Here is a 23,120-nt window from a genome sequence, read left to right as displayed (position 1 = left end):
AGTTTTTATTTGCTATAGAAAAAATGTACTTTAAATTTAAGAAGGGGGAATAGTGGCTGCTCTTAATTGTAGTTTAGGAGCAGTGGCCTCTTGTACACATGAGATTGAAAAATGAACATCTTTTTTTGTGCTATAATGCCATTACAGTACATTGGAAATACAAGTCTTGTACCTTTTTCTTTGCTAACTTCTCTTTTGTCTTCAACTCCTCTTTTCTCTTTCATTTATGTTAAAAATAAAGCAACTATTTTTGCTGGAAAGTGGGATATTAAGAGATTTTGGCAAAGCTAACTGTCTGAAGAACAGTATTTGGGGAAAAAAAGGAAATTTTTTTTTGCCTGGTTTGGATTTTGCACTCATCAAGGTTGACTGTTGAATACATGAATTATGTTTTTCCACTGATATTTGATCTCAATTCACTACTTTTCTCTCCCTCTCAGGCTTCAGAGAACTTCATCTACTCTTGTGCAGGATGCTGTGTAGCCACTTATGTCCTGGGAATCTGTGACCGCCACAATGATAACATAATGCTCCGGAACACTGGGCATATGTTCCACATCGACTTTGGGAAGTTTTTGGGACATGCACAAATGTTTGGGAGCTTTAAAAGGTATTTTCTTTACCTAAGCAATGTGGAGAATGAAGTAATTTTCTTTCCAAGTGCTGCTCTGGGAGATCTGCTGTAGGTCCAGTACTGTATCAATGTGCCGTGTAACCCCGGCCAGCACTTGGTAGAGGAACCCAATCCAAGCCCATGAAATGGGATTAATGGAATATTTAATATCATGACCTCAGGGTGGGGATGGAGGGCAGCAGGAAGCACATGGCAACAAAGAGACCTTATGGTGAACTCACAAATTCTGTGCTTCTTGAACAGGGATCGAGCTCCTTTTGTGCTGACATCAGATATGGCTTATGTCATTAATGGTGGGGAAAAACCCACAATTCGCTTTCAGCTGTTCGTGGATCTCTGTTGCCAAGCTTACAACTTGATAAGGAAACATGCCAGCCTCTTCCTTAACCTACTTTCATTGGTAATAATTTTTCACATTCAATTGGGACTTGATAGATCTGTCATGCTGGGTTGTATTAAAAATTATGCTTTTTATGCTCCAGAAATTCATAATGCATGCTTTTTTTAAAAGCCAGAAACATCGGATCTACTTTTTGGTAAAGCTTCATTTGGAATCTTTTAAGCTTTTTTACTGCCTACCTCTTTCTTGAAAGTTTAGAACTAATATACTACCACAAACTGCACTGCAAAGAGTTTTTAACTGCTTTTAATTCAGCAGAAATAGTGAATAACTGCTAATTATAAGTAATTGGTGTCTATTGCTGTTAGTATTAAGCAAATTAGTGCAGCTACAAATGAATTTGAGGGTCTAAGTCTTAATCATTTCAGTATAAAATCATATTTGGTTTATTGCATTAAAACTAAACTTCAATTTCTTGTAGATGCTTTCTTCTGGGCTACCAGAACTAAGTGGGGTTCAGGACTTGAAGTATGTCCAGGATGCTCTTCAGCCCCAAACAACAGACGCAGAAGCCACCATTTTCTTTACAAGGTACTGGAAAAGGGAAAACTAAAATATCTCCCAGTATCATCCTCTTAATGGGAGATTTCTGATAGGAGAAAACCTACTAGGGATGGTCACAAGCGTGTCTGTGCAAATTGAGCAGTTACACTGTACAGTCATGAAAGATCAGTTAACTACATAGGTAAGATCAATTCTGTGTAAGAGTAATGCTAGAGCTAAAGTACCTTGCAGATTTTAGGGGTGACCTTGTGTGAAAAATTGGTTTAAAGTGCTGAGAGTAAATAATTCTGTCTGGCTGTTTAACAGTTACATTTTGAATACACTCTAAATTGTTTAATAGCAGAGTATATGATGGAAAGCATGGTGAAGAAGTTCTCTCTTGGAGAAGTGCTTTTGCACACTGGGGAGGGAGGGATGATGACCCAGTGTAATTGGAGGAGTGCATACAGTGTAACCGAGATGTTGCAATGTGTTATAAAAGTGTTACTGTACTTCAGATACACAGGGGAAACTGCAGTGGTGTGCATGCAACATAGAATCAGAGAAAAGTTTAGGCAGGAAGGGACTTTTAAAGGCCATCTAAGACTAATCTCCCTGCAATGAGCAGGGACATCTACAACTAGGTGAACTTCCTCAGAGACGTGTCCTGGCATCTACAACCTCTCTGGGCAACCTGTTCTGGTGTTCCACCACTCTTACTGGAAAAAAATTTTCTTTCTTATATCTAATCTGAATCTGTCCTCATACACTTTATCCCTTGTCCTCTTGCAGCAGGTGCTGTTAAAAAGTTTGTCCCCATCTTTTGTATAAGTTCCCTTTAAGTAGGAATGGCCTCCCCATGGAAGGACACAATAAGATCTCCCCAGAGCCTTCTCCAGTCTGAGCAATCCCCATTCTCTCAGACTGTTCTCATAGGAGAGGTGTTCATCCTGCTGATAATTTCTGTGGCCCTCCTCTGGACCTGCTCCAACAGGTCTGTGTCTTGCCAGGGCTCCAGAGTTGGATGCATGTCTGGAAAGCCTTCACGTCTTTGCTAAAAACCTATTCCAAATTTGGATACTGAGTCTTCTATTAAATGTTGATATGATACTATTTATATAGCCCAGTGATCACTCTTAAAACCCTTTTCTTTGTCAGTAAGAAATAGGGTTTATTTTTCTTCTGATGCATTGACAGAACCACTTTTGTGTGTTTTGATGTTTCCTTTTTCTAGGCTGATTGAATCCAGTCTGGGAAGTGTTGCCACAAAGTTCAATTTCTTCATTCACAACTTGGCTCAGCTGCGTTTCTCAGGTCTGCCTTCTAATGATGAGCCCATCCTGTCATTTTCTGCTAAAACCTATTCTCTCAAACAAGACGGCCGAATCAAACAAGTGTCTGTGTTCACCTATCAGAAGAGATACAACCCAGATAAACACTATGTAAGTACCTGGGAGCTGTTTCCTCTCAGGGAGGATGATGGTGTATTTTCTTCCAACAAGGCACAGGGAGGAGACAGGGACAGCTGACCAAAACCAGCCAGAGGGATATTCCACAGTGTATAATGTCAGCAATAAAAGGTGGCTGTAGAGGAAGAAAGCAGAAGGTGGGAGAGGGTTGTTTTCCAAGGTGGCTGTTTGGGAACTGGCTGAGCAGGGATCTGCCTGTGGGCTGCGGCGATTGTGTTGTATCACCTTCCCTCCTCAGAACTGTCTTTATCTCAGCCCACGGATCTTCTCACTCTTGCTCTTGCTCTCCCCACTGTCCCACTGGTGAGGGGGAGGGAGTGAGCAAGCAGCTGTGTGGGTGCTGAGCTGCTGGCTAGGGTAAACCAGCAGCAGCACTGCTAGAGTACAGACTGGCATTTCTAACATCCCATAATATCTTGCAAAATGAAAACACCTCTTGAAAAGCATCTAGAAGGAAGTAGAAAGGGCAGAAGTAGTGTTGGTGGAGATTATTTTAAAATACAGAAAGTTGAGTCATGTTGATGGGCTTTTATGTAGCTGCCTTGTGTAAAATGGCTCCTTCCCAAGTAGGAGTTGTAAAATCAGACACTCTGGTTTTGGTCTGACCTTCCATTAAAGTTTGATTTGTTCCTCCTAGGTAAAAGCATTGTTTCCTCTACTAATGCACTTATACTCTTGGTCTCACTAGAGGCACCAACCACTGCAATTTGCTCTCAGGATTTTAATAGACCTGGGTTATACTGTGAGACTTAATGTTCATGTTCCTATGCAGATGTGCAACCTTCTTCAAATTTTATTAGTTGCTTTATTTCTCTACTGCTATTTGTTGGGCTGGGGTAATCAGCTTAAGTTACATTGTCCAGAACTTTTTTATGATGTGAGCTATATTGATAGATGTAAATGTACATCTCTTTCCAAGCTGTGTTTGCTGTAAATGTCTTAATCTGGTAAGACACCAGCAAAGGAAAGCAGAACAAATCTGACTAATGCTGGAAGTGAAGAGCTTTGTTCTGAATCACTGGATAATAAATGTATTTGAGTATCCTGGTCTAAGCCAAAACAGCCTCGCCTCTTCCAGGAAACTGTTAGGATGGTCTAGATTCTGTCTAGATTTTTCAAATTAAATTAGATGTTTAAAGTGTAACTCCTCTGCCCATAAAATGAGGATGCTGAACTGAATTTTCTGTGAAGCTCTCACACTTCATTTCCCTTGAATAATGTGAATGTATCCTGTGACTGTACTCACAATACTTGGAAAAATTATTTTTGTATAATGCAGTGCACTTGCATCCTCCCACCAAATTATCACTTTAGAAGTGGAATCCTTTAGAATCAGGAGGGAATTAAATTGAAAAAAATACACCTGAAAGGTTCTGTGGTAGTTCTGGCCCCACAGATACATGTCTTAATGTAATCCTGCACCAGTGTTAGTTAACATTTTGTATACCTGGTATGGACTTCCAGTGAGGCTTCAAAGGGAGACTGTGCACAGTTCAGCCTTTCCTACCTTCATCATCACCCTTCATCTGTCAGCTGTGGATCTACCTTGTGGGAAGACCATGTGATGTTACTTTGCATGATGGGCTGCTTATAGTTCTACTATGAAATGCCAGTGTTGGAATAAGGGATATAATAATGGGATATGTATTCAGGAGAGGGATTACTTATAGGAGAAAGAGTTGATTGAGAAGCAAATTATATTGTTAAGTCATTTTATAATGTTTTCATATGAAATACTTTTATTTTTGTGTTTTGGGCAGATCTACGTAGTGAGAGTTTTGAGAGAAGGGCAAGTTGAGCCAACATTTGTCTTCCGAACGTTTGACGAGTTCCAGGAGCTCCACAACAAACTTGGCATTCTGTTTCCTCTTTGGAAGTTACCAGGGTATGTTCCTAACTCACTCATCACTATTACCAAAGCAACAAATCTGCTCCCAGCTGGGTGGAGCAAGGAATAGCTTGAAATGGAGACAAAACTGTGAGGGACAAACTAGACCTCAAAGTTGGCATTAAGGGAGAAAGCAGTTGTCTCTCAGTTTTAAGGAGGAGATCCAGAGGAGCATCTCAGTGATGTGGTCTGTGTGTCATATCACATATAATAATTACCTAGAAATATTCCCTTGCCTTTCTGGCGTGTCATAACCCATGCTGTGTTTCCACTCTGGATTGGCAAAAAACCCCAGATGTCAGCACTTCAGGATGGAAATGACAATGGAATCCCACTGTACTTACTTCTGATAAAGTAACTGAAAACTCTGTGTTGTGCTTCTCATGTAGCTTTCCTAATAAGATGGTTCTGGGAAGAACACATATCAAAGATGTAGCAGCCAAAAGAAAAGTGGAGCTCAACAGCTACATACAGAGCCTGATGAACAGTTCTCCAGAGGTGGCAGAAGTGAGTACACATAATTTAAATAAAATGCAAATTTTCAAGTTTTGGTGCTTTTTAACACTTAAACTAACATGTAACATTTCTTCCAAATTTAGTGTGATCTTGTTTATACTTTTTTCCATCCATTACTTCGTGATGACAAAGTGGAAGGAATAGATGGAATAGCCAGACCTGCAGGTAAGGGATGTTTATAAATTGAATTATATAGTTTGACACATTTACAGCGTGAATCTTTGAAATGTTTTTTACTTAACTGGACTTTTCTTCATTGAAAACTGCATCACTATCTTTCCAAATATGCCTACATACAATTTCAAGGACATACATACCAAAAATTGCAATAATGTGTGTGATGACTTGGGCTTGTTTATGGCGTGCCTGAATTATTCAGGTTTTCACTCCAAACCTCCAGGCTGGTTCTTGCAAGAGAATGCAAAAACCTTTAAAGCCTGTAGCCTTTCCCCTGTTAGAGAGCTAGAAATAAAATCAGGAACTGAACTTGGTCTAAGGCTTGTATTTTTTCCCATATGTGATAAGTCAGTGTAGTAGTGATAAAAATGTACCAGTATCACAGAAGAAATAATTGTTATTTCAGATACCAGTCCATCAAGTCCTACCTCAGGCAAAGTGGGAGGAGAAGTGAAGCTATCCATATCCTATAGAAATAGCACTCTATTTGTCATGGTGATGCACATCAAGGACCTGGTAAGTGGAGATCCTGCACTCACTGCCAAAAACTTTCCATTTTCTCAATTACCATCTTGACTTAGATTGATGCAGGAATGGTGAAACTCTTTTCTTCTAAATTTTCCAACTGCCTGCTTAATTAACTGCTGCTTTTGATTAGCTTGATTGCAAAGTCTGCACACTTGAAAATAAATATGCAGTTATGCACTAATTAGTTTTCTAACTTGGCTTGTTTCTTTGGCTGTAGGTTACAGAAGATGGTGCAGATCCAAATCCCTATGTGAAAACCTATTTACTTCCAGACATGCACAAAACATCCAAACGGAAAACCAAAATCTCCCGGAAGACAAGAAACCCAACTTTCAATGAAATGGCAAGTTAACATTTATGTGATAACTTCCTGTAGCTTACCTTATCTCTTATCCTAAGCAGTAATTAAAATATTACTGCTTTAGACTAAAAATAGTCTAAAAAAATATGTGAATATGTATAAATGGAAAAGGAACTGTTTCCAAAAACTTTGTACCCTGATTAAATAGAAAGGATCTTGCAGCATAAGATCTTACAGAGATCTTACAAAGCATCTTAGTGGGTCAGTGTGCTATTACAAGGAAGCAGAAGTTTCTCAGACTGACTCTGAGGAGTGATGTGGAGAAGATAAGGAATCTTAAACTAAAACTGCCCCTGCCCTGGATTCACTGACTCATGATGTGGAGAAAAATGAATTCAGAAGTTTTGGTGTATAAATAATACTTCAGTCATTTTAAACACGTAACATTGTGAGTACAAAATAAAACAGGGTTGTCCTTCAGCCCATTGTCTGAGAAGGGGTTGTGCTGCATGGTCACAGTGGCTGGGCAGGCAGAAGAAAGGGCAGTCTGAGTAATTTCTTTTGGCTAACCAGAAAATTCTTGCCTTCTCACCTCCCAGCTCGTGTACAGCGGATACAGCATGGAGACTCTGAAACAGAGGGAGCTGCAGTTAAGTGTGCTGAGTGCAGAATCGTTACGTGAGAACTTCTTCCTGGGTGGAATTACACTCCCACTGAAGGACTTCAACTTGAGTAAGGAGACTGTGAACTGGTATCGACTGACTGCTGTGCCCTATCTGTGAACTCAGTCAGACCAGAACAGTTGTATTCACTTGTGCTTTGAGCATCTTCCTACTTGAAGATAACCTGTACATCTGAAAACAAGAGACTCTCCATTTCAACAGATATATTTGGACCAATGTTCAGGTAGCCTAATTTGGAGGATTGCAAAAAAACTGGTTTATGCCTATGTGATGTTATCAAAGCATCGTTTGGAAGCATTTAAGAGTTGTGGGTAAAGGAAGGGGTTTTTAGACCATCAGTGAAGGTGAGATGAGCAGTTTGACCATGCTGGTTGGTTGAACCATAACTCAGTCATTAGGCCTGTGGATGCAGTGCATTTTTGCTTTTAATTTGTTGCCGCTGTTGTGTCATCCATGACATGATGCTGGAGAACATCAAAGAAGTTGCATATTTTAGGATTACATTCCCACTGCTAATGAGACATCACAGAAACAGCGACAGGTAAACTTTTGGTGTCTGCACACACACCTATAGAAATGAAGGTTGAAGGGCTGGAAAAATTCCTTAAAAACATTTAATTCCAGATTCATGCTTCTCTGAGACTTATTGGAGTGAGTGCCAATAGTGGAAGTTGTAAATAATGGTGCCTTATAATTCAAATACTTCTCTTTTACCTCATTTCTGGTATTTAAATATGTATACATATTAACTTTGAGCTCCTTATACAGGGGGAACATTCTCATATTTGATACCTTGCAGGTCCTACTGGAAGCCTTTTCCCAGGATGTGTTATTTACAAATAGCATCACTTATACTAATCTTCACAATTTGTTCAACTTATTTAAGTTTTTTTTCTACTCCATCTTCTACCCATGGTCTCCAAAAACTGAATGAAGACTGGCTGAATGTGGTACTGTAGGAAATGTACCCAGCTTCTCAGTGGGGATTTCTGTTGTAATTTCTAGAACTTTTCAGTACTGCAGTGATTAAGTGTGGAACAGATTCAAACACTAATCCAAAGCGGCATTTGCATCTGTGCTTCCAGGGAAAGGGTGGCCTCTAATTGAAAAGCACCACTGCTGGCTGAATTGCAGGCCAGAAATTAGTTCATATTAACAGCTTTGAGAGAGGAACTTGGCTGGTTTTTTTTTCATTTAGCAGTTCACAGCAATACTGTTTCTCACTCCCCGTAACAACTACTCCTACTAAAATACTGCATTCCAAGGAATATTAGATTTGAATATATCGTGACAGTGGAGTGCAAATGTCACTATCTCCCATTAATATCACTGGTTACTTAATTAGGCCTTTCTGCACTACAGGTGTCACCTTTTTTTCACCTTATTTGGGATTTAGGATGTTCATGTTCTGTGTAAAGAAAGCTCTAAAGTTGCACACTTCTTCAGTAAAAAATTGTGAAACAAACTTTTAAAGTGAAATATGCGACTATGAATGAGGACACAATACAGGGAAAGCCTTCTATCTACCCAACACTAAAAACCTATTTTATAATCCAAGTTTCCTTCCCCTGCTACTGACCAATCTCCCTTCAGTACAGAAGAGAGAAGTAAACTTGAATCTCTTGGTGCCTAAATAATTCATGGTCCAATTTCATAGGAATTATTGCAGTTAAAAAGCTAATGATACCTTGAATGTTAGAAACTGGGCCAATACTAATGGGCGCTAACAAATCCCAGTTGTAGTAGGCATCCTCTGCATATTTTTCATTTAGTATATAGCCTGTAAATAATAAACTATATAACTAACTAGATATATTTCCTGCTCACTTGATGCTTTTGAGACTTACTCCATTCCATCATTAGAATCACAAGTCACTTAAATACAGGAAAGTTAGACTACTGTTTTTGTGAAACGTTCCATTGTGAAATAAAATGAAAGCAATATGGACTGCCTTTTTTGCAGTTTGCTATTAAAGCACAGTGTCTTACAGCACAAAATACAATTAAACTAAAATCATTTAAAAGTTATTTGCAGTTTTAACAGTTGTCTGGACTGAAAACAAAATAAAAAAGTATAGTACTGTATTACTGTTAGCACACGTCCTGACTTCTGATTTAATCTTCTTCATAGCTTAACTCATTTTGTGCCTTTCCCTTCCTTTTCAAAATCGTCACTGGCTGGAGCTTTTTATGGTCATGGATTTTATGTTGTCTATGGGATCTGGCCTTGGCCTCTCCTCACGTGTAGAGGACCAGCACCAAGTTTGTACCTCTTTGCACTACTCTCAATTACAAAAAAACTGATTGTTGCAATAAGAATTTTACTGTGCTACATAGAAAAGCCAAGTGGATGTGAAAGAGGGAAATATTTGATTGGGATGAAATATACCAGTATGCTAAGTAGCTTGAAGATGTAGTTTTAACAGCTTTTTATATCTTGTTTAATGAAAAGAAAAAAACCCATCTTTTATGCACCGTTTGATCTGTAGCCAGAAGTGTAATTGTCCCTCCAGACCTTGTGTTGGTATCCAAGAGCAGCAGCTTGCGCTAGGACCTCTTCCTCTACTAACCTCCAACTTTGCACTGAACTTTTTATTACTGCCTTTGTACGACAGCTGCCTGTCTCTGGACGCATGTGCGATCTTTGGTAAAAGCTCTTTTCTCTGTTTTTACAACTGTAGGGTTGTGTAGAACCCCCGTCACCCGCCTTAAGGCCGGGGCTCTGCCGGGGCCCGCCGTGTCCCCCTCGCCGGGCCCTCCCTGAGGGGGCACCGCGCCGCGGGGGCAGCGAGAGCAGGGCGCCTCCCTCTGTCTGTGTATCTCTGAGAACCAAATACTTTCATTAAACGATAATAAAGATATACAATATGGCCCCGCGTGGGGCGCGTTCGCTGTGACTCCGTAACTCTCCTGTACGTACATTAAACACTATTCTGGAATAAAACCCAGCGCCTGGCCGGCTCTGTGTTGGAACGGGGCGGGGAGGGGGCTCTGGGCGGGACGGCTGAGGGGGCGCGCGCGGCGCTCTCCGGGCGCCGCTGATTGGCTGCCGTGGGCAAGGGGCGGGCCTGGGTCGCGGCCGACGCTTCCTGCGGAAGCGCGCGGGCGGGGCCGCTCCTTCTGCCCGCTCCGCGCTGCCGCCATCATGGGTCGCATGCACGCTCCGGGGTGAGCCGCAGGGCTGGGCCGGGGCCACGCCTGGGGGGTGCCCCGAGACTGCTCTGGGGGGCTGGGGGAGCACCGCGAACCGGGCCGGGGGCGGGAGGGGTGCTGCGGGAGCGCTCCGGCGCGTGTGGGGATGGCGAGGGAGGCGGGCGGCCGTGCGGACATGGCGGCGGGGTGGGGAAGGCTCGGGCCGGGGGCCGAGTCCCTCAGCTCGGGCGCTGAGTGTGTGATGTGCTTCCTCCCGCAGAAAGGGCCTGTCCCAGTCGGCCTTGCCCTACAGGCGCAGCGTGCCCACGGTGAGTACCTTCCCCAGAGCCTTCTCCAGAACCTTCTCCAGAGCCTTCCTTCCCCGCCCCGTGCGCGCTCCGGGACCCACAGCGCAGCTCGCAGGTCCCACGGAGGGAAAGAAAACGAGATCTGTAGTGTTTGGCGTCATCACTTTCAAATTGTGGCCTGTGTGAATGCTTCCTTGGCATGTGATGGAGTAGGCTTCCTGGAGAGGTCTCCCTCTGTGGAAGCATTCAAAACCCACCTGGATGCAATCCTGTGTAATCTGCTGTAGCTGGCTCTGTGCTGGGCAGGGGTTGGATTAGATGATCTCCAGAAGTCCCTCAACCCTGAAAATTCCGTGGTTCTAAGATGGTCCTTAGTATAATGAGGAAGCAAGTGTCTTTTTCTAGCCAGATGGTTCGTTTGGCAGAGAAGTCTTTTTTCGTTTTCTATTCAAGTATTTTTTCAGATACTTCGAATCTGTAGACGGTAATTCCTGGAGATTGAATCATTGTTTTCACACTCGAGTTTGCAGTTGTGGAATAAATCGATTGCCTTCAAAAATACTTGAAACCAATTTGGTGGTCGGGGCCTAAAAGAGGTAGTTCTGGTGTGCTCTTAGTTTTTTCAAGGGTACTTCCACGTAAGAAGGCTTTCTCTGTCCTTCTTTGCAAGATCATTTCTTGGAGGATCTTTTTGTTGCCAGAAAGAACAATTTGTGGTCCATGTGCAAAAGCATAGAGTAAAAAACCAGTGAAATGAGAACATAAACACAAAATCTGAAATTAAATAGATGCCATTAAAAATAAGGTAATACGAAGCTGCTTGAAGTCCTACTAAGGGTTGAACAGTTCAATAACGATTAGGATGAGCAAATGCTATATTGGTTTTTTAAAAATTCTGTGGGGATTTTTTGCTTAGTTTTATTTAGATTTTGTCTTAAATGGTGATCTTTAGAGCACTTCCGTGTTTATTTTTGCTGTGCTTTTCTATTTCATACTGTGACAGTACTAAAAAGTAAAAATCAGGAGCTTCTGAAGCTCATGGCAAGTCAGGATAATGTAACTTCTTGCTGTTGTTTTCTCATTAATAATCAAGGAAGCAGTGGCTTTATCTGTACTGTTTAACTTAAAACTAATAGAAAAGGCACAGTCTTATCTTGGTAGGTTCATTTAATTTTTTAATTAATCAGTGTACTTCAAGTCTGATTTTTCACTTCTCTCTGTAGGTGCTTTACTGAGAGGTGGCTAAATGGGTCTCGGTTTTGTATTTGTCAAAGGACCTAGGTGAAGAATTCCTTCCCAAGGACAATGATTTTTTTTGTCTGTAACATTGGATTTGTGCTTCTGGTGTGGCAGTTAAAGTGAAATGATGATAAAGCAGTTGGTTGGAGGCTTTATGGAGTTTTTTAAATGGAGACTCATCTTTACCTCTGCCTTCCTTCATGACATTTCACTAGCACTATAGGTTTGTTATATGCTAAAAATTCCTGTATCATTAAAAGTGCAATTTCAGTTCTTTATTATTTCTGAGCATTAGAAAGCATCTATTTCTTAAACGATTTTTTTATTATTTATTATTTATTAAAAGTTTTCCTGTAGCTTGCCTCTGTATTAAGCAGTTGTTAAACAGTTTGGGTTTTTTTTGTTTTCTAATTTTCTTTAGTGGCTGAAACTTACTTCTGATGATGTAAAGGAACAGATCTACAAGTTGGCTAAAAAGGGCCTGACTCCCTCCCAGATTGGTAAGGATTATAAACTACTCCTGGATGGGGACAAACCCACATTTTTCTGACTGTAATATTTTAATTGTTCCTTCAACATATAGTAAATAAGGTGTTAAGAGAACACAGCAGTTCTGGTGTACCTGTGTTCACTGTGGGTACCACTGCGAGTCCTGGGATAACTCCCTGCCACAAGGATCAGCAAGCCCAACACCGGGACATTGTGTGTGTTGTTCTTGCAGGGAGCATATTTAATGAGGCAGTGGGTTTGTTTGTTTTGTTTTTCAAGTAGAAGACTGTTTCATCTTACAGCCTGTTCTTGGGAATGTTTCATCTTATAGCCTATCCTTAGGAATGGCCACTGATAGGTGTTACAGGGAAGTTTGGTGTGCCCAGTCTCCTGGAGGAAATTTTCCATACCAGGAGCCCTATGGGGTTTACAGAGCCAGGCACTGCAGCTGCACCATGGACTGGTTCTGGGGTTTGAACCCTTCCAGAGCTGAAGTGTTGTGGTCATGAGCTGTGTATGCAGTGTAAGTAGGTGCTGTGTAAATAAATGCTTTTTATTATTGTAATCCTGAGAGCAATACTAATTCCTTCTAGAGGGATCCATAGAATGATTGAATATGTTGCTTTAATGAGTCCTGTTGAAAATTTTCCAGTAGTATTGGCAAAGATGAGCACCTCACCTATCTAAGCATGATGGAAGAGTCAGTTGTCTTTCAAGTGTTCCCAGATAAAGTGTTTCAGCTTCTGTAAGTTGTATTTTGCTCACTTATTGTCTGCCATTTCTTCAGTTGCCACTGGAAAGGTTATAACTTGGGGAAGATCTTGTTTTGGATAGCTTGTAACTGTAAGGTCAGTTTCACAAGGTTGTTGGTCTATGTTTCTTCTTTTCAGTGTAAGATGTACATGTTTGTTTCAGGTGTGATCCTGAGGGATTCCCACGGTGTTGCCCAGGTTCGCTTTGTTACTGGCAACAAGATTCTGAGAATCCTGAAATCCAAGGGACTGGCCCCAGACCTCCCAGAGGATCTTTATCACCTGATCAAGAAAGCAGTTGCTGTTCGCAAGCATCTAGAGAGAAACAGAAAGGTGAGTGCTCCTTCAATTGGATAACTCGGTGTCTGTGATTTTAAATTACACAGTAGTTCAGGTGCAGCTTGACAAAGCAAAGACTCCTTGTGTGATGTTAGCCCCCCTTTGAGTAAACTCCTGAGGCTGGGGAGGCATTTTGAGCAAGAAAAATGGTCTTTGAAAAGGATTTTAAAAGCAGTGTTTAAACCATGTGTTTCTGGTCCTGCTCTGACTTTATTGAAGCTTTGGTAACAGAAATGTGAAGTTTGATTATTTGCTTTACTGAAACTCATCTGAATTGTGTATTGAGAAGTCCAAGTAGTTGTGATGTTGGGGTTGTAATGTAACTTTGTTTCCCAGGACAAAGATGCCAAGTTCCGCCTGATTCTGATCGAGAGCAGGATCCATAGGCTGGCTCGCTACTACAAAACCAAGAGGGTGCTGCCACCCAACTGGAAGTAGTAAGTCTTCTCCTGCATTCCTCTTGGCACTGAAGACTGCAAGGTCTTGTAAACTGTGCTGGGCTGTTTTTCAGAGGGTGAGGAGTGCATTGTAATAGGTGTGTATCACACACCAGGCAGCAGAGAGCAAGTATTTTCATAAATAATCAATGGAAAAATCCACGAAATTTACACCTGGGTTAAATGACTGTTGTAACTCTTGGATAAAAATCATGATCCTAACAAATGAAGTCACTACCAGGTGATTTTTAAAACACTTTAAACTGCAATCTTGGTTCTCAGGTACTTTTATAGTTGGAGTCACTTTCAGAGCTTAGTGAGAAATGGCTTAGTAGCTGTGACAAAAAGGAGAGTAACCTTTTCTCTAGGAGAGGTAACCACCATAGAATTCCCACAGATGTTAGGATTAGCCTTGTTTCTTCAAGGAGACTCAAGTGCAGCTAGTCTGGCCTTTAAATATATGGGTTTGTGCTGTCACCCTAGGATTTTTATTGTAGAAGGTAGAGTGAAATCTTAGGCCACAAAAATTTTTAAATTGTGATTTAGCTGCTGGTAGTAGTTAACTGATAGTTAAAACTTCTAACTGAAGTGTTGGTTTTGATAACTAGGTTGAAAAACTACCTCTGCAATTAATATTTCTCTCTTTTCCTCTCTTTTTAGTGAATCATCGACAGCTTCTGCCCTGGTCGCATAAGAGCTGGCTGTGACTAACTGAAAGAATAAATTTTCATTACCTGAGTTTGTGTTGTCTCTAAGTGCTTGGTGTGTTAGAGGCTTCTGTTTGTTTTAGGAAGCTGCATTGAACAGGATGTTTTCCAGGTGGAGCAGGCATGTGGCTGTGGTTTCCATATTGCTGTCCTGCAGTATCAAATCTGGGTTGTGCTTGTTGCAGTGCTACACCAGCTGGATCTAGGTGTCTGTGCTTAAATTGGTTTGGTTTTTTTATTACCTGAGAGCCTCAAGTTAGTGAAGTGTCCTGTTCATTCACTGCAGATGCATTTTATTCATGTGGGGCTGTGCCTCTGGTGTCCTGCAGAACTGGGGGAGAAAGCAGTGACAGCAGAAAGATGTAGAACTATAAAAGTTGCAGAAGGGGTTATGCAGGAAGTGAGGGGTTAAAACAAAATTGGGGAGGTTAATTAATTCATCACAGGTCATGTGGAGCTGTTGCTTTTGCAGAGAGCTTAAGCAGACCTCAGCCACCTCCTGGCAGTAACTTGCTGTCATTTGTAAGTAATTTAAGAGTAATCTTTGAGATCTGGGTAAATGTGGACAGCAGTTTTAGCTGCTCTCAGATGTGTCTTTACTGAAATAGTTTTCCCTAAACCCTAAGAGCAGGAGCTATTGGATAGTCATTGTTGCCAATATTATGTCTCCAGATTTCTGATAGCTTTACCTGAAGTAATTTTTCTCCTGAAGAAACAAAAGATATGAAAACATACAGGGGAAAAAAATCTCCTTTTCTAGGAGAAAATTATAAATGGAGTTACTCTGAGTTGCTTTTAAGTGTGGGTGCATTACTTGACTTTTACCACCTTGAGAAGTTGAATAAAGTACAGTGTAGGAGCTACTTCCTAGATCATAACTAGCAGGACCTGGATTTCACAGAAAAACGGCATTCCCCTGGCTAATGGCGCAGCTGAATACAGACCTGTGAGTGGGAGGCATGTGCAGCATTCCAGCCGCACTCGAAGTGCTGCTGTCTGTCCGAGTCCCTGCATGGGAGCAGCCCGGGACGCGCTCCCCTCGCTCCGCTGCCGAGCGCTGTGTGCAGGTGCGGGACGCGGCCGCGGGGGCGCCCGCAGCCGGGAGCGCTGCGGCTCCGCGGGCCGAGCAGCGCCGCCTGCGGGGCCGCCGCTCCCGGCCCGGGAACCGCCAAGGATTTCCGAGCTGCCAGCTGCTCCTGCGGCTCTGGGAGCTTGCTGGAGCTCAAGGTGTTCTCCTGAGGATGGAAGAAGAGGCGTGCACCATATCTCTTGTTGAGGAATGGTAATGGTGTTGTGACTGTACTGTTAGGTTCAGAGTTCTGCTTATATTGCTAAAGATTCTGTATTTCATACAGGCTAGTTTAGGTAAGTTATTCTCAGTAGGATTAATCATAAAATCAGCATGGGCTGTATTCAAAGGGACATTAGAGGTTACCCAGTTCTAACCCTCTGCCTCGGACAGAGACAACTCGGAGCCCCATCCAATCTGGTCTTGAACACTTCCAGGGATGGGGCAGCCAAAACCTCCCTGGGGAGGCAGTTCCAATGCCTCACCACTCTCACAGCAAGGAATTTGATCCTAATACCTAACCTAAACTCCCCCTCTGTATTTGGCCTCATTACTCCTTGTCCTGCCAGTACAGCTCCTGACAAAGTATCCCTCTCCAGCTTCCCTGGAGTCCCCTTCAGTACCCGGAAGGCTGCTGTGAGGTTTGCACACAGCCTCTTCTCCAGACTGGAAAACCCCAACTCTCCCATCCTGTCTTCATAGGGCAGCTGCTCCAGTTTTCTTCACCAACTTCATGGCCCTCCTCTGGATCTGCTCCAATAGTTCCACATCCATTTTACTTTGGAGACCCCAGGGCTGGATGCAGTGCTCCAGGTGGGGTCTCACTGGAGCAGAGCAGAGGGGCAGAATCCCCTGCCTTGACCTGCTGGTGGTGTTGTCACAGCCTAGGGATTGTCCATCCCTTACCCTTTGGATTGCCATAGCCACAGCAGGAGTTGGGCTCACTTGCCCCAGGGCTGTGTGCTCAGCAGCTGCTGTGGGAGCAGTGGGGCCAAGCTCTGGCAGGGGTAAATCCCCCCTGGAACCTGTGAAAATCAGCAGTGTGTCAGAGGGATGTGCTCCAGGAGGAAAAGGGAAGCATCAGGTGAGTTCATCATTTGTGCTACAGGGCTGTGAAACTCTCTCAGGTAGTCTGCTAACTGTTCTGCCATGCTCTGAGCACCAGGACTGCCCCAGGCAGCTCTGGACTGGTGATCCAGCTGCCCAGGAGAGTTAGTGGAGTCTGCCACTCTCTGTTAAGGTACAGTAACTTCTCTTGTCTGGAGAGATGTGGTAATGGGGATAAACCCAGGCATGCATATAGTTGCTCAAAATTAATTTTTTAAGGGCTAGCACAAACGGGCTTCCCTCTCCCTTAGCACTATGGCTGTTCTCAGGCTTTGGGTCCCACTGCCCTCTTGCTTTCTCCTGTCACTGTCACGTGCTCTATGGCTTCCCTTGCCTTGATTTAACCCTCAGAATATACTGGTTTGCCTTATTTCCTGCAGCAATGTACAAATTTTCAGCATTGCCTTTTTCTCTAGCAGCACTTTTTGCTCTCCCAACAGGTACAAATCTGAACAATGATTTTTTTTTTTTCCTATCCCAGTGTGAGCTTTTTCCTGCTTTTTGCTGGGGCACACATCAGAAAGGAGCTCTCGGCCGCTGTCACTTTCATCTCTCTTGGCCCTTCCTTCTCCAGAGAGGGGCAGCCCCCTTTTTGCAAATCAGTCAAGGCAATTTTCTTCCTTTCCTTTAGGTAACCTGAGTTTAGCCCACCCTGATTTGGGTCAGCTAGGGCAGCGCTCAAATGTATGAACACACCTTCATGTTTTCTTCACTCCAGCCTGGAATGGTAAGTCCAGAAAGGTCTTTGGTTGAATCAATACATGCCATGTGCAGTTTCTACCTCTATTTCTAGGAAAGCATTTCAAAGGTGACTGTTAAGTATGAAAGGGATTAACCTTGACAGGGATTTAAGGGAAAGCTTTGATTCAGTCATGGCCAGAGGACTCTCTTAGTGCTAGGTATCTCTTTATTCTGGAGGCTTTGGTGGTGTGGGACTGGTTCTGTTGTGGAGGCAAACAAATTATCCCTGATTTTTTTCTGATTGACAGTTGCTATTTACAGGTACCTCTTTGAAAAAAAAACCCAAAAAACAAAACAAAACAAAAACTTAGTAATTTATTTCAACTAAGGAGACTTGAACACCAGTTATTCTGCTGTTAAGTTATTGCCACTGCTGGAAACCATTTCTTTAGCTGAAAAGGGGCAAAAAAAGTAAACCAAGCTACAGCAGTGACAATCAGAAAAGGCAAGAAATTATGTGGATTTGTAAAGGTAGAGCTGCAAGTATGTGCTGCTTTGTTTTTTCTTATAAACAATTTGTTTCCAGTTGCATTTTCTGCTACTGTGCATTTTAATTTTCAGCTCAAAAAATCATTGTTTGCAAGTTAATACCAAATAGCAAAGAGTGAATGAAAAGTGCACCATGGTTTTTTCGGAGCGATGCTGTGTGTGTCACTTTCTCCCACTGTTTTCAGTGTCACTTACAGACCATGAAACACAGTGTAGTTAAAAAGCACCTCACGTGTTTCTCGGGGCTCACGGGCCGGTTTCTTTCCCCGTTCCCATTTAAATAAAGAGCAGTAGAGCCTCTGGAATTCACCAAAGGCAGGTCCGGTGCTCGCTGGGCTCTGGGATAGCTGGAGATTCTGGCTTAGGCTAATGCTGCTTCACGTTCATGCGGTTGTTTTGTTCTCCTTTCAATGCTGGGATCAAGCTCGTGAAAAAATGCGGCTGTTGCTGGGAAGTCCCTTCAATAACTCGGCACATTTGCATGACAATGGGTGGCTGTGCCCTGGTAACCTCCCTCCTTGGCCAGCACATATCTTGGCAGCAGGAAATGCTTCCAGTGTTTGCTGCTAATGGTGTGTCCGTGAATGTCCTTTTCTTGCTTCCAAGGATTTTTGGACATAGTTGCAGTTGGATAAATGAAGGCTTCCCTCTTTTTTTCTCCCCCCTCTCCTGGCCGCTTTCAGGATAAATTTTACCTCTGTTTGGGAATGTGTAACTTTTGTAATGAACAGTGCTGCTGATCAGTGGGAGTGCTTTCCTCTGGCCTCGGGATTTATTAGCGATGTTACCCAGCACAGATGCAGCCACAACTGGAGCTGAATTGATAAGGAAGGATAATGATAATGGCACGGCAATGCGTATGGGATGTGAGGCTAAACTACACATTGTACAGTGTGCTACAGGGCCTGGCGGCTACAGAAGGACTGGCAGCCCCTTTCTGGAGGCTCCCTCAGTGTTTGGGGCAAAGGAAATGAAGCACAGCCTCAGGTGAAACACTGGGTGGCAGGTAATTATGTCAACTGTGCCCGAGGCTAGAGGTGTACCTACATTAAAAGATCACCTGAGTTTTCCAGTGACTGCTGGTTTTACAGGCTGATATTTTATTCCCTTTGAGGCTGCTTACTCAAGACCCCTTTTCAGGTCAGAATTCTCCTTCTTCAGAGTCAGGAAGGGGCTTTCAAGTTTAGTGCAGCTGTCAGGGATCAATCTCTTTTACTGCTCCTTCAAGTTCTTTCTGATGCAGATGAATAATTTCCGCAGATCCCGAGTCCTGTGTTATTCCGGAGTGGGAAGAGGGTGACTGGTGTTTTGAACTGTAGAAGCTGTTGACTGACTGGGTGAAGAAACCAGTGACAGCCATTAAAAATTAATCAGGTTAAATGAACTTGGGAAGGATCTGAATCTAAGGGGAGCAGTTCTGATGGTGAAGGCATTTGAGATGTGCAAGGAAGGGGATGGAAATCTCTTTCAGTACAGTATATTTTAGTGGACATGGGGGCACACTGGAAGCTGTTGTGAAATACAGGCTATAAAAGAAATTGTTTCCTCATAAGGTCTTTTTTCCTGCTGCTTTGTTGTTACAGAAAAACCATAGCATCTGCCTTTTTTTTCTTTCTCTTTTTTTTTTTTTTTTTGAAAGTTCATCCCATCTTGCTCAGCTCTGCTGGCCTTGACAAAACTAGGACTATAAATTGATATATTCTCAGAAACTGCTGATAGAGCAATATCTATCTATTATATTGGGTATTCCATTTACACCTAAAACTCATGCTACAGATTACTCCTAACACATCACTTAGGTAGTTGTTCCTGATAACTTTTTCCACAGTAGATTCAGGTCTGGATTCTCTTTTGTTTTAGTATTCTGTTATTTTCAATATCTGACAAGCAATACAAGGATAATATTTTTAAATGGTATTTAGCTAGTCTCAATCAAGCTAGGATCTCAAAACCATATGTGATTAATAAATAAAGCCCTTGCTAACAAATAACATTCCTGTAATGTGCAAGGAGGTGCCAGTTTCACTGGTCCCAAATTGTTTGTGTGTTGGGTAATGACCTGGGAATAGTCAGTTTCTGGAGAGTGTTTAGTTTTCTGGAATTCACCAAATGCGAGTGTTGCAAATGTGATGCTGCAGAAACACCATTTCACTGATGTCCAGCTCTTATGTAGTAGTTTTGACCCATAAATTCAGCGGTGTGTGTGAAAACAGAGTGGACATCCCCCAGCTTTGCAGGGTGACAGAGGCATAAAGCAGTGAAAGGGTTTGCTTGGGGCAGCAGGAGAGCTTGGCAGCAGCTCTGAGGTCCTGGGTCCCAGTCTGGTGTCCTGCCTGTGGTAGTTGCACTTTAACCAGAGCTGGGTGTTTATATGTAAATGGCCTGCATGGGCAGTGGTGCAGAGCAGAGCATGGAGGCAGCTCACAGAGGCTTTTGGGACCATGGCACTGACTCCTGGCACAGGATCCCAGAGTGTGGCTCTTGGTGGACAGCAGCGGGCAGTTACAATAATTCCTCTTTGCACTGATGGAGGTACAAGGCTTAGAGAGGAGGGAACCCTTCCCCAGCCTCTTCCTGCCCAGGGTGGGGAGCGGGCTGGACCTTCCTTCCTTAAAGGAGCACCAGGGAAATGCAGCCAGCTGTGTCTCTGAGATTTGTCTACCTGGTTGTGCTCTTGGGCCCACAACTCAGTTCTTCTGTCAGCTCAAAGCAGACCGTGATCTGGTCTCCTGCTGTTAGTTTGCCTTTCTGAGTATGGCAAATTTGGGTGTAGGGAAGGAGGACATAAAAAGCAGGAAAATTAAGGAGCTTGGCCCTGTTGTACAGTTGAGACACTGTCACTTCTCAGATTTGAAACTTCGCTTACAAGTTCTGTGGTAAATTCCTGCACAATATTCACCTCAATTAGGCGGCCAAATATACAGGATTTTCCTTTCAGTACAGGTAAATTCTGTGTTTCAGTGATCTCTGGAAAGTGTCTCCTCTTCTTAACAAAGATCACTCCCTTCTGCAGCTGTTTAATAAAACTCTGAGAGCTGCAAATCAGCCAAGTAAAAAATTCTGTTTCATGGAATGATTCCTGTCAGCCTTGTTTCTGATTAAGAGATCCAACTAATAGGGTTAAATCGGAGCAGTTTAATGGAACAATGTTATTTAAGCAAAGCAATCATGTCCTGCTGCAGCATTGTTTGGTATTAAACAGCAATTAGATTTGTCTGCCCAACAGAATTGCAAAGCTCCTCTGAAAGCAGCTGTAATCGGAAATGTCACACTGCAGATACCAGTGATAGATATGGTCAAACAAAACACAGGCTTTGGCTGCAGCTCCTCACATTGATGGGTAATCCCATGGCATGCAGCAGTTTAGGGCTGTTTATGTAGCTTGCAGTTTGGGTTAGGATTATTCCTTCCACTGTACTCTCCAAGCTCGTGTTTTTCTCTCCAGCGTGCCGCCGACAGCCAGGTTAAACTGGAGGGTTCTGTCTCCTCACTTACTCTGTAGTGAAGGTCAAGTGAAATGGCATTTGGGATGGTGAACCTGAGGTTTACCCAGCCGTGCTGGATATAACAGCACATGCATTGCACTCCACTCTGATGTCTTTGCTCACTCTGGAAGCACAAGGAACTGAGCAGCAGTTTTGGAAAGCAGCAGAGGTGGGTCATGCAAGAGCCAGCACCAACAGTAAAGCAGATGTGCTGAAGTGCTGATTTAGAGGGGTGTTCCACAGACACATTACTGGATTTGGTTCAGCAGGCTGCATGGGAACTTCCACAAGGGACACTTTGTGGATTGCACAAATCTCTATCTCCCAGACTCATGCAAATTTGTGAGAATTTTTTCTTAAAAACACCCCTAGAACATGTTGAATGTGTGTCAGCCAGTGTTAAAAAGCAGAACTTTTATTAGGCACAATACCCTAAATAAGAATCCTTCCTCTAAGCACCCTGACTTTTAATCCTTGAACATTTGTGTTAGAAATGTGTTAGAAGTGAAAGAAAGCTGTGTTAGCATCAGGCTACAGAGTAGGTACAAGTGCATGATGTGGGTAAAAGAGCTGGTCATGGCTGTATTTTTAGTCTTCATATTTCCTCTCCTGTGAGCTGAGATAGTAGGAAATTGCCTCTTGCTCTGTGTTTTTTGTGGGAAGACACAGATGCTGTGAAGAAGTGTTAAGGTGTAGTTGTCCTGGAGGTCTGCAGCAGTGGCATTGCTACGTGTCTTTATGGCCACAAAAACCAGCAATAGACCATAGATTAGATTGTGCTGGGTGTTTATCTCAAGCAGTGGGGTTTTTTTTCTGCTCCCTAGCCCCTGTGTACTCCTGCACTTATCAAAGCACTAAAACTCATCAGGGAATGTGTTCAAATGCCTGGAGTCCTGATGTGTGTTATTTGTGACTTTCTCTGATCAGTGACATTTAGATGTAGCTGAGGTTGTCTGAATGCTGTGTCTTCTATCACTTCCACTCCAAAATGGTGTATCCTGGTGATCCCCACTTCCATGGCTGGAAAAAGTGCCAAGCCTCATTTGTGTTCATTCTGGCTTCAACTTGCTTTAGGGGTGAGGATCTCAGGCAGAACAATGACTCTGTATCTGTGCACGGTGGATATATTCCCTGTTCATCAGGTGTGTGGCTGTTTCCTGTTATCTGACCCTCTTTCCCTCTCCTGCCACGGGCACTTTTGGCATCACTGGTCGTCACCACTCAGCGAAGGGGACCCAGAAGTTTTCTCAGCGGCAGTGTAGGGTGCAGTTTACCCTTGGAGCAATGCTGGTGTGGCAGCCTGCTGCTGCTGCAATTGCGATCCAGTCTGGATGTGCAGGTGCAGCTTGGTGTGCAGGCAGCAGATGTGACCCAAGGATGGAGGTGGAGCAGGAAGGGGAGGCAGAAGAGGATGCCAGCAGCACGTGTGTCTGTTCAATGCTGCCTGCAGGGTCAGCTCTGCCTGGCAGCTGGCTCAGGGCAGCACAGAAGTGACTGGGTGTGTGGGTCACGCAGCTCACACCGTGCTGGGGGAGGCTTGGCACTTCAGCAGCTTTCTCTCCATGCCTGCCTGGTGCCACCAACCCAGCAAATCTGGGAAACTATGTGTGAGATGGGTTGCTGTGGCCTGGTAGCAGGAGGCTGCTGCCACCAATGCCTTTTCTGGGAGACTCTCTTCCTCTCCCTGCTCTGTGACCCACATAAATCTGGATAAAAAGGGGGACAGCCAAGAGAAAGAAGCTTTGGC

At 43.2% G+C, this 23,120-nt stretch overlaps 2 protein-coding genes across 3 annotated transcripts in view; both read left to right on the top strand.

Annotated features, from left to right (window-relative positions):
* The window catches only part of PIK3C2A (phosphatidylinositol-4-phosphate 3-kinase catalytic subunit type 2 alpha), a 50,595-nt gene extending 40,572 nt beyond the window's left edge, over positions 1–10,023 (top strand). For both annotated transcript variants that reach the window (XM_030948768.1, XM_030948767.1), the window contains exons 24-33: positions 441–610; positions 878–1,034; positions 1,456–1,565; positions 2,752–2,959; positions 4,747–4,871; positions 5,264–5,381; positions 5,474–5,555; positions 5,974–6,083; positions 6,313–6,438; positions 6,996–10,023. In XM_030948768.1, coding sequence (XP_030804628.1) covers positions 441–610; positions 878–1,034; positions 1,456–1,565; positions 2,752–2,959; positions 4,747–4,871; positions 5,264–5,381; positions 5,474–5,555; positions 5,974–6,083; positions 6,313–6,438; positions 6,996–7,178 — 1,389 coding nt within the window. In that variant the 3' untranslated portion in view covers positions 7,179–10,023. The remainder of the gene's footprint in view (positions 1–440; positions 611–877; positions 1,035–1,455; positions 1,566–2,751; positions 2,960–4,746; positions 4,872–5,263; positions 5,382–5,473; positions 5,556–5,973; positions 6,084–6,312; positions 6,439–6,995) is intronic.
* A 122-nt stretch (positions 10,024–10,145) lies between these two features.
* RPS13 (ribosomal protein S13) lies at positions 10,146–14,513 on the top strand. Its single transcript, XM_030948769.1, has 6 exons — positions 10,146–10,247; positions 10,492–10,540; positions 12,180–12,258; positions 13,163–13,332; positions 13,675–13,775; positions 14,436–14,513. The coding sequence occupies exons 1-6, from the start codon at positions 10,225–10,227 to the stop codon at positions 14,467–14,469; spliced, it is 456 nt and encodes a 151-aa protein (XP_030804629.1). The 5' UTR covers positions 10,146–10,224; the 3' UTR covers positions 14,470–14,513.
* Positions 14,514–23,120: the final 8,607 nt, after the last annotated feature.

Source organism: Camarhynchus parvulus, chromosome 5 (assembly GCF_901933205.1).
Source record: "Camarhynchus parvulus chromosome 5, STF_HiC, whole genome shotgun sequence".
Classification (NCBI taxonomy): domain Eukaryota; kingdom Metazoa; phylum Chordata; class Aves; order Passeriformes; family Thraupidae; genus Camarhynchus; species Camarhynchus parvulus.
Note: the sequence above shows the minus strand (reverse complement) of the source record. Positions and strands in the feature narration are given on the sequence as shown.